The following is an 11,447-nucleotide window of genomic DNA, read 5'->3' as shown; positions in this document are numbered from 1 at the left end:
TTTCACGAATTATTAATCCAATGCCCCTCTCCAAATAACTAACAAACACATAACCTAAGTGACACCTGCCTTGCTTCAAAACTGTATATTCACCGTGTGCGTAAATAACATCTAAAAGTACACATTAAAATTGTCAATAATTAATTATTCCTTTAATTGTTCTAAAGAATTTACTTATATTCATAAATTAGTGCAATGTGATATTTCAGATAAAAGGTTTTAAGGATTTTAAATTATTAATAAATTTTTTAATTTTAAAAGTTATAAAATACACGTGGCATAAAATTATTAGCTATCTATCTTCATAATTAAAAAATTTACATAGAAAGTCAAAAAAAAATTTGAATCATATTTTTTAGCTATATTTAATTCACATCTAATTTCAAATTAAAAATCTTCACTACAGGAAAACATAGCAAAAAACACGGAGCTTTTAGCGACGCCGCGCCCCCCGTCGCAAAAAACGGTTTTTTGCGACGGTAACGGCACCCGTCGCAAATAATAGCCTTTAGCAACGGCACTTACACGTCGGTAATGAAACTAAGCGGAGGGGTCGGAAATGCGGAAGTATTAGCGACGGTAAAGAAAACCGTCGCAAAACACCTTTTTTTTGAGACGGCATATCTCATTTGCGACGGAAATTTGCCGTCGCAAAAAAGTATTAATTCAAACGGCGCCGTTTTACGAACTACTGCCTTCTATTTGCGACGGTCTACAGCATACCGTCACAAAAAGTCAAGATAAAAAAATCCCCCCTCTTCTTTTTCCTGTTGCCGCTCGATCCTTCCTCCCCAAATCCCTAACTTCACCCCCAAATTTCTCAAACGGGCTACGAGCAAGACAGCGGTGGTGCGGCGAGCAAGCCAGTGGTGGTGCGGCGGCGACGGCGACAAGTAGTGGTGCTCCGGCGACGACTCTCTCTCGCTCTGCGTATGCTCTCTCTCTCTCTCTCTCTCTCGGTCTCTGTATATATATATATATATATATATATATAGATGAATGTCTATATATATAAATCTGTATATATATGCAATGTATATAAATCTATATATATATAAATCTGAAATCTGTCTATATATATATATATATCTGTTTATCTGAAATCTGTCTATATATATATATATATAAATCTGTCTATATATGTATAAATCAGTTAATCTTAATCTGAAATCTGTTTATTGTATTTAAATCTTAATTTTTTTTTATAAATCTGTTTATTGTATTTAAAATAATCTTAAATAACTGTTTATTGGTTTATTGGTTTATTGGTTTATTGGTTTATTGGTTTATATATATATCTGTTTATTATGGTTTATAAATCTGTTTATAAATCTATTTTATTGGTTTATAAATATGTTCATTGTATATAAAATAATCTTAAATAATCAGATTTCAGAGATGTCTATATATATCTGTTTATTGGTTTATTTAAAATGCAATAAACAGATTTCAGAGATGTCTATATAAATCTGTCTATATATACAATAATCTTAAAATACAGTGCCATAATAAATCTGTTTATTATGATAGAATTTCTTTTTTTTTTTTTTGTATTTTTGATATCATACACATGTAATGGTTCGATTACAAATTTAAATTGCAAATGTTTAAATAAGTCATAAAAATATTTAAGAGAAAATAAAAAAAATACAAAAAAAAAAAAAACAGGATTTTAACCCTTATAATAAAATAAATCTTAAATTTTTAATTTAATTAATTTAAACCTTAAATAAGAATTTTAGACATTTCGTTAATTTGCCAAATAGGATGTCGAGTGAATATTTATGTGTAGGTATTATATTTAGAGTTACTTTGGTGAGATATTCTTGTGGATGTGTACAGATGATGGATAAGAGTTGGATTGATTTGCCAAATAGGATGTCGAGTGAATACATTAATGGGATTGATGAATTCCTTGTGTTTGCCTACACCAATAGGGTTGAAGGTTCGATGATCAGTTGTCCGTGTAGGAAGTGTGAGAATCGATACTATTTTGTACGAGATGGTGTACGGGAACATCTGATTTTGAATGGTTTTTTAAAAAAATACAAACATTGGATTAATCATGGGGAATCTTACATATCTCTGCATAGTAATCGAGAGAATGAAACATTAGCTAATTTAGACATTAGAGATGATATGATTGGAATGATACAAGGGGCTATGGGAAATCCACATGCCGGTACAAGTGTTGAAGGTGATGAACCACAGGGGCCTGATCCCCATGCATCTGAACCCCAGCTCGGTCCAAATGCAGAGACTGCAAAGTATTTCAAACTTCTTCAAGATGCACAAAGTGAATTGTATCCGAGTTGTCAGACGTTCACATCTTTGTCATTCATTGTTCGACTTCTACATTTGAAGGTGCTTAATCAGTGGACGGACAAGTCTGTTGGCATGTTGCTTGAGTTATTGAATGAGGCGTTTCCGTTGGGTGTGAAACTCCCGGACTCATATTATAAAGCTCAAAAGGTCACAACAGATTTGGGCTTCACGTATGAGACGTGGGATGCATGTCCCAACAGTTGCATGTTGTTTCGAAACGAGGACACCAATCTTGATAAATGTGTCATATGCAACAGTTCTAGATGGAAATCAAATGGTGATGGTGGTTCAAATGGTTCTAACACAGGTGGCAAACAAATAGCTGCAAAACAGATGAGGTATTTTCCTTTAAAGTCAAGGTTGCAGAGGTTGTTTATGTCATCCAAGACGGCCAAGTTAATGAGATGGCATGCAGAGGAACGAACTGATGATGGTGTCTTCAGGCATCCTGCTGACTCCCTTGCATGGAAAGATTTTGACCGTCGGAATATTGACTTTAGTAATGATTGTCGAAGTGTAAGGCTTGGCTTAGCATCTGATGGTTTTAACCCATTCAGGACGATGAACATAGTTCATAGCACTTAGCCTGTTGTGCTCATTCCATACAACTTGCCGCCATGGATGTGCATGAAGCAACCATTTCTAATTTTATCTATGCTTATTGACGGCCCGAAAGGACCTGGTGACAAGATTGATGTTTATATGCAACCGTTAATTGAGGAGTTGAAAGAACTATGGAATGAGGGTGTGTCAACATTTGATGCATCAACAAATCAAATGTTTCAAATGCATGCAGCTTTACTGTGAACAATTAGTGATTTTCCTGCATACGCAAACTTGTCAGGATGGAGCACTAAAGGAGAATATGCATGTCCTTGTTGCAATAAGGAAACTACATCGTGTTGGTTGAAGCATAGTAGGAAACAATCATACTTGGGTCATCACAGATTTTTACCTACTGGCCATAAATTCCGGAAGGATAAAGTATCATTTGATGGTAGTCGGGAAGTCAGACTCAAACCAAAATTGTTGTCTGGAACTGAGATGTTGCTACAATTAGAATCTGAGAGTATTTTAACCCAATACAATAGGGATGACCTTAAGGAGAGGCATAGGAGATAGGTAGAGAAGGAGAAAGCTGGACATCGCACCCATAGTTGGAAGAAAAAGAGTATCTTTTATGAATTGCCATATTGGGAGCACAATCTAATAAGACACAACCTCGATGTGATGCATATAGAGAAGAATGTTTGTGACAATGTGTTGTGGACAATATTAGGGGTTGCAGGAAAATCGAAGGATGGTGTTAATGCTCGGCGTGATTTACAAGATATGAATATTAGAAAACCCCTACATTTGCAGTTAAGAGGGTCGAATAAAGCCTATTTACCACCAGCACAATTCACGATGACCAAGGATGAGAAAGATTTGTTCTTGAAAGTGTTGAAGGAAGTAAGAGTTCCCGACGGGTATTCATCCAATATATCACGTCGTGTGCGCTTACATGATAGAAGCATTAGGGGTCTTAAGAGCCACGATAGTCATATTCTGATGCAACAACTTATTCCATTGGCTATTTGCAGATCGTTATCGAAGAATGTAATTGAACCCTTGATTGAATTGAGCAATTTCTTTAGACAATTGTGTTCGAAAGTGAATCGTGCGACGGATTTGCAATATATTAAAGATCGTATCGCTGTAACACTTTGTCATCTAGAGAAAATATTTCCTCCGAGTTTTTTTGATATAATGGAGCACTTGCCTATACATCTAGCTGATGAAGCGTTATTGGGTGGAGCGATTCAGTTTCGATGGATGTATCCAATTGAGAGGTATCTTCTTACTTTGAAGCAATACGTGCGTAATAGAGCTCGTCCTGAAGGATCAATTGCTAAAGGATATCTTATAGAAGAATGCATGAATTTTTGTGCACAATATCTCAGTGATGTGGAAACCAAATCTAGTCGACCCGTGAGGAACTATAGTGGTGCTGATAATTTGGGTCATGCTACTGGTAAAAACACAAGCTTTTATCTTGATAATACTTCTTGGGTACAAGCTCATCGGTACATCTTATGCAATACAAGCGCGGTTCAACCATTCATAAAGTAGGTTAAGTCACTCACTCAATATTTTATTATGTTTTATTGAATTTTCAACTAAAATTTTTGTATGGCTAAAATTTCAATCTACACAGCAAACACCTTGAAGTACTTAAGCTCAAAATGCCTCGTGTCGACGATCATCAACTTCGGCGTGAACATTTTGAAACTTTTCACATTTGGTTCAAGGAACATGTATGTATTTAACTCTATAGATTCTAGTTACTTAAGTCGATCTACATTTTAAATTTTACATTTTTGTGTTAAATAGGTCCAAACTTTGCGAAGGACTACTGATGTCATACTTTCTGAAGAGATTATTCTATTGGCAAATGGTCCTCATAACCTGGCAAGGAGGTTCAACGGGTATATACTGAATGGGTTTCGGTATCGAGTAAAGGCCATGGATGATCGTCGAGCCACACAAAATTGTGGTGTAGCTTTGAAGGCAGATACCATAAGTTATGCTAGTCAAAAAGACAAGAATCCTTGTCTGGGGTCTGTGTACTATTATGGACAATTGACAGATATTGTTGAGATTCGATATTCCAATGAGAAGAAACATGTGTTGTTTAAGTGTGATTGGATTGACAACATTCACGGAAAGAAAGAAGATGTCTTCAATTTCACGTTGGTGAACTTCAATCATTTGTTGTACCGAGATGATCGAATTACCAATGAACCTTTCATCTTGGCGTCCCAAGCAGAGCAAGTTTGGTATGTTGCAGACCCGTTACAACTAGACTGGCAAGTCGTGGTGAAGATGTCTCAAAGAGGTTTATTTGATATGAGTTCAACTGATCCACAAATCGAGCCATACATGAGCCAATAATTGGAAGAAAATATAATGCTTCGTGATGAAGAAGTTGGTTGGGTGAGGGAAGCCGCGGAAGGGGAAACAGTTGATGTTCAAATAGGCTGATATGTAATCAACATTAGTAATTCAATTAAGGCCAAGGTTGTAGTTAATCATCAATTTCTTAATTTACTTTGTCTTTGTAATTGTATTAGTTCAATTCATGTCATATTATAGTTGATGACAAACCATTGTCTATGTTTCTAATGTCAATTAATGTTATATTGCTTGCAAATTATTATGGGAAGGAAGAGGAAGCCTGATCATCCCCGGCGCATGATGTCTGATGTGCTACATAACAAGACATCAGTAGCACCACCATTAGAGGAGGTATCACATCGGCCAGCATCGGAGGGGCCATTAGTGCCACCACCATCTGAGGGGCCATTACCACCGTATCGACCACCATCAGTGGCACCACAGCAGCTACCATGTACTCAGCCTCCACGCCTACCATCGGTGCGTCCACCATCAGTGGCACCACAGCAGCTATCATCATCAGCTTATGAGCCATCCGCAGGTATTTAAATTTGCTTTGATTTGCATGAAAATTATTTACACATACATTTATTTATGCTCATTATATATAACTTGTTTATTCTCATTGTATTTTGCAGATCCTTCGACTTCTTCACAGCCCACATCAAGTTTATTTGATATGATTTGTATTCACATTATTTAAATTTGCATTTGGTTGTTACCATTGCATATTGTTTATTATTATTGTATATCGCAGGTCATGTTAGTTCTTCATCAACCTCGACTAGGCGTGGTAGAGGATGTGCCAAGGGCATTAAAGAGTGGGGTACTGGTAAAAAGCTGCACATACAATTTGATGGAAATTACTGCCCAATAGGGGATAACGTGGCCAAGTTAACTACTCAACTTGGCATTATTGTCCGGAATGGTAACATTGTTCCTCTTACTTTTGTTGACTGGAACAGTGTGCCTGATGATATTGTTGATGCTAGCTGGAAGGATGTGAAGGTAAAAGTATATTTTTGTCCACAAATTCGAATTCCAAATTTGTGTTATACTTAGCCTTAAACTTTGTGTTTTATAGGACAATTTGAATATATGTCCAGAGGAGTACAAGCCAATCTGCATGAAAAACTGCAACAGCATATGGAAGGATCACAAGAACAAGCTTAAGGGTAAGTATTTCAAGCCTAGAAGCTCTGATCCTAATCTGAAGGATGATGTTCCTATGAACGTTGTGCCAAGCCAGTGGGAACAACTTGTGGAGTATTGGCGTACTTCCGATGCTGAGGTATACAATTACGTTATATTTATGATATGTAAACATACAAATCATATTTACATACTTACATTTGTTGAACTTGTTATAGAAAATTGCAAGTAGGAACGCTAAAAATCGGCGAGCTCACGGCATAGCTCATACCACAGGGCGTACTACTTTCTCTCAGATACGGTATGAGGTTTACATTTTATTGTTTTATTTTTGTATATAAATAAACATTGTATATTTGCAAATTATTTGGATTCTAATTTTCATATTTCTAAAAAAAAATTAGATGACCAGTAAGGGGGAGTCTACTGATAAGATGAATGTTTGGCTTATGACACGTAGAGTAGATGACCCAGAGGTTATCCAGACCTTGGTAGTTTCCAAACACCTTTGATTGTATTTAAAGTTTATTTTTTGTGTGTCAACTATCTTAATTTGGCGTATACTTGTGTGTCTTATTCAATACAGGATGAGTTTAATCGTCAACTCTCTATGCTACCTGAGGATGGTCGGACTTTAGAGGCTAGGAATGCCATTTTCCATGAGTTGATAGGTCATGACAGACATGGATATTGTCGCACATACGGGAGAATCGTGCCTCGGAGAGTGGTGTATAAAGATGGTGCTGGGCCATCACAGTCAACACCCCAGCCATCGACTATTGATCAGATCACGCAGCAGGTTCGTGCTGAGCTAAGGGATGAGTTGATGGAGGAGCTGCGAGCAGAGTTCTCTACACATTTGCAGCAGATGAGAGCTGAGATGATGGCCCTTGTGTCAGAGGGGGCGAGTGTGGATCCCAACAGACAGGTTCCATATAAACATCACAATTGTTTGATAGTTCAATTTTCACTCAAGATTATGTATGAAATTCGAATATGATTAACACATTATGCACTGACTAACATAGGTTCCTGATGCATCGAGTGGCCACCGGGCATTTAGGGAATCTGCAGAAAACGAGAATCCATATACACCACCACCAGAAGATCAGGTATAAAATGTATCTTTGCATTCTAAGCTAAAATGCATCTTTGCGTTCTTTACTTGAATTCGAGGCGTTAACGCCCCAAAATCACCAAACGGCGTCGGTTTAGGACAAAACTTGGCACACACGACCTCCTAGGCACGAGAGACCTGTGGGAGAAAACGGGGCTCGAATCGGGTTCCCGGTTTGGGAGTTAGAGCCGGATTTCACTTTAGGCAAACTACTTCCTTAAGAAACTTGAATTCGAAGAGTTAATGCCCCAAAATCACCAAACCGCGTCGGTTTAGCACGAAACTTGGCACACACGACCGCCTAGGCACGAGAGACTTGTGGGAGAAGACGGGGCTCGAATCGGGTTCCCGGTTTGAGAGTTAGAGTCGGATTTCACTTTAGGCAAACTACTTCCTTAAGAAACTTGAATTCGAGGCGTTAACGCCCCAAAATCACCAAACGGCGTCGGTTTAGCACGAAACTTGGCACACACAACCGCCTAGGCACGAGAGACTTGTGGGAGAAGACGGGGCTCGAATCGGGTTCCCGGTTTGGGAGTTAGAGCCGGATTTCACTTTAGGCAAACTACTTCCTTAAGAAACTTGAATTCGAGGAGTTGATGCCCCAAATTCACCAAACGGCGTCGGTTTAGCACGAAACTTGGCATACACGACCGCCTAGGCACGAGAGACTTGTGGGAGAAGACGGGGCTCGAATTGGGTTCCCGGTTTGGGAGTTAGAGTCGGATTTCACTTTAGGCAAACTACTTCTTTAAGAAACTTTAATTCGAGGCGTTAACGCCCCAAAATCACCAAACGGCGTCGATTTAGCATGAAACTTGACACACACGACCGCCTAGGCACGAGAGACTTGTGGGAGAAGACGGGGCTCGAATCGGGTTCCCGGTTTGGGAGTAAGAGCCGGATTTCACTTTAGGCAAACTACTTTCTTAAGAAACTTGAATTCGAGGCGTTAACGCTCCAAAATCACCAAACGGCGTTGGTTTAGCACGAAACTTGGCACACACGACCACCTAGGCACGAGAGACTTGTGAGAGAAGACGGGGCTCGAATCGGGTTCCCGGTTTGGGAGTTAGAGTCGGATTTCACTTTAGGCAAACTACTTCTTTAAGAAACTTTAATTCGAGACGTTAACGCCCCAAAATCACCAAACGGCGTCGGTTTAGCACGAAACTTGGCACACACGACCGCCTAGGCACGAGAGACTTGTGGGAGAAGACAGGGCTCGAATCGGGTTCCCGGTTTGGGAGTTAGAGTCGGATTTCGGTCCAGTCAAAATTATTTACTAAACTATCTTTCTAATTATATAGTAGTCAATTTTTTTTTATATTTTTCTATAATTAAAATATTAACACCATTATATGGTTTTTAATTATTTTTATCTTGTTTTTTTTCAGATATTTCCTGAGTAGCAGTTGGCTTCTTCTGGAATGCGGGCGTATCAAGATTATGACCAATTTTTGTTTTTGTAACCCACGAACGAATGAAGACGAAAACTTTTGGTTTTGATTTTGATTTATGTTATTTAAATTTGTGAGTAACATTATGTATGTATTATGCGACGTTATGTAGTGGCATAATTTTTATTGTTATGAATTTTTATTTATGTATTGCTATGAATGGAACAATATTATTAATTTTCATTATTTGTCAATTTTTGTTTATGTACGTATTTATATTATTCTGTAATTTTTCGATTTTTTTATAGTTATTTTTTATCTAATACAGGTTATTTTAATTTTTTTAATAATTTTTCAGCAGGTTTTTTTTTTTTTTTTTTTTTTGGAGACGGGAGAAGAACCCGTCGCAAAAAACAATAATAGGCTTTTGCGACGGCACCAACACAGTCGCAAAAGCTGTGCAATTGGAATTTACAAGACACCTTTAGCGACGGTAACCGTTGCCGTCGCCAATACTTATAAGATGCCAGAGTTTTAGCGACGGTAATGTTGCCGTCTCAAAAACTCACTTTTAGCGATGGGAATTACGTGTCGTCGCGAAAACTGATTTTTTTTCCATTATTGGCGACAGGAAAAGTGCCGTCGCAAAAAACACACCTTACCGTCGCAGAAACTAATGGCGACGGTACTTACCATCGCTAAAGCTCTTTTGCAACCCCCTTTGTCGCAACCCCCCTTACCGTCGCAAAAAGCCAAATTACCGTCGCAAAAAGTATTAGCGACGGCTTCCGGGGCATTTGCGACGGCTCTTTACCGTCGCAAAAAACGCCTTTTTTTGTAGTGCTTTAAAAATAAAGTATAAATAGAATTTTAGTCATATATAATATGAAAATATTTATTTCATAAAATTAATCAAAATTTATATTTTTGTTTTAAAAATAAATAAAATGCACATAGCATAAATTATTAGCCTATTTAGCCATGTCTAATTTTAAAATTTATAACTTTATAAATGAAAAGTTAAAGATATAATTTTAATCGTATTATTTAACCAAAACTAAATTATATATAATATTTAATGTAAAAGGAAATTCTTAATGGAATTTTAAGTATTCTAAACCTTTCTTTTTGATTTTTGAAAATTAAAATGGGCGTTGATTTAGACCCCTTTAAAACACCCACCCCCACAACCCCCTCACACACATGGAGGTTGGGGATTGGGTGAGAAGAGAAAAAAAAAAAAAAAAAAAAAAAAAGTTGACCAATCAAAATTAAAGGGGGTCAAGGGAGTGACCCCCAAAGAGGGACTCAACCTTTATTCAATTAAAATTGCATGTTGCAAAAAAATACACATGGCGTAAAATTATTGGCCTATCTAGCCATATTTAATTTTAAATTAAAATATCTATAGATGGAAAGTCAAATATAAAATTTCAACTGTATCTAAATTATATTTAATTTGAAAATTTAGAAGAGTAGTACAATCCGAATTTCACTTATACATAATAAGAAATTCAGTCTATTTTATTTGTTTAATATATTTCTTAATTTGTTTGATATAAAACAATTAAAAATATAAAAACCAAAAAATTAAAGAAAAAATTAGTCTAAAGTCTCTCTCCCATTTTTAGTAATGGAAGACATCCACAATATTATTTTTTGATGTCTAAGATCCCTCCTATCTATCACAGAGAAATTCAGCCCCGTTGATTGTTGTTTCTCTTCTTAAGCCACTTCGTTCGACGAACTACTGGCTAAAAAGCTGGGCAGAGTTGGGATTCCACCATCGGCAGCAACAGGAGAAGCCATGGCTCCGGCCAAGAGCTGAGAAAAGGAAGGGCAGTTGGAATCGGAGTAGCTGTCGGAGAAGAAACTCGAGACGAGGGTCATTGGACCAGGTCTCAAACTGACGAAGTTGGAGTCGAAGGAGGTGCGAGGTGAGAGTATGATCGTAGGCCGTGAATGCACTGAGACCTTGTCGGTCTTAGCCATTTCTCTCTCTATACAAGAAGAAGAGATCTGTGGAGGTTTTACATAGAAAGAGCATCGAACAAGGTCGGAGGGCACACCGATCCTTATTGAATCCTTAGACTCTTCTAATACAGCAATGATGCGACACAATCATGTCACTAAGCAGTCTAACCTGCCGCCTATGACGATCCGAGAGGCAAACCAAAGTGGAGCCGGTAGGTCGGTAGAGCAGTAGCCTGAGGAAGTGCCTTTATCAAGCCGTTGTCATCTTAAGTCAGGCGAAAATCAAGTTGAGGCCTTGTCCGAAGGTCCTGATTAGTATGTCTTCTAGTTGATGATAGAGAAACATGCGCTGAATGAATGCGACTTTGTTTTTTCAAATATGGATGTGGCTCTGGCCATAGCTGAAGACATGTATATCCCAGGGTACATCCATCAAGTAGAAGGTTTGTTTGACCAACAGGTCTTTGGATATGGAATTTGTGACATGGTAAAGGTAACTTGCCTAATCTGCTATTGATATACCCTTTATATATATATGTATA

The 11,447-nt window shown here is 37.7% G+C and overlaps 1 protein-coding gene across 1 annotated transcript; it reads left to right on the top strand.

Annotated features, from left to right (window-relative positions):
• The first annotated feature begins 5,522 nt into the window (after nt 1-5,522).
• Nucleotides 5,523-10,841, top strand: LOC145805411 (uncharacterized). Its single transcript, XM_082900542.1, has 3 exons — nt 5,523-5,803; nt 6,020-6,270; nt 10,623-10,841. Exons 1-3 carry the CDS (start codon nt 5,524-5,526, stop codon nt 10,839-10,841), a joined length of 750 nt encoding a protein of 249 aa, XP_082756668.1. The 5' UTR covers nt 5,523.
• The last annotated feature ends 606 nt before the right edge of the window (nt 10,842-11,447 follow it).

The sequence above is a fragment of the Camellia sinensis genome, chromosome 13, assembly GCF_055761805.1.
Source record: "Camellia sinensis isolate YWXY chromosome 13, ASM5576180v1, whole genome shotgun sequence".
Classification (NCBI taxonomy): domain Eukaryota; kingdom Viridiplantae; phylum Streptophyta; class Magnoliopsida; order Ericales; family Theaceae; genus Camellia; species Camellia sinensis.
Note: the sequence above shows the minus strand (reverse complement) of the source record. Positions and strands in the feature narration are given on the sequence as shown.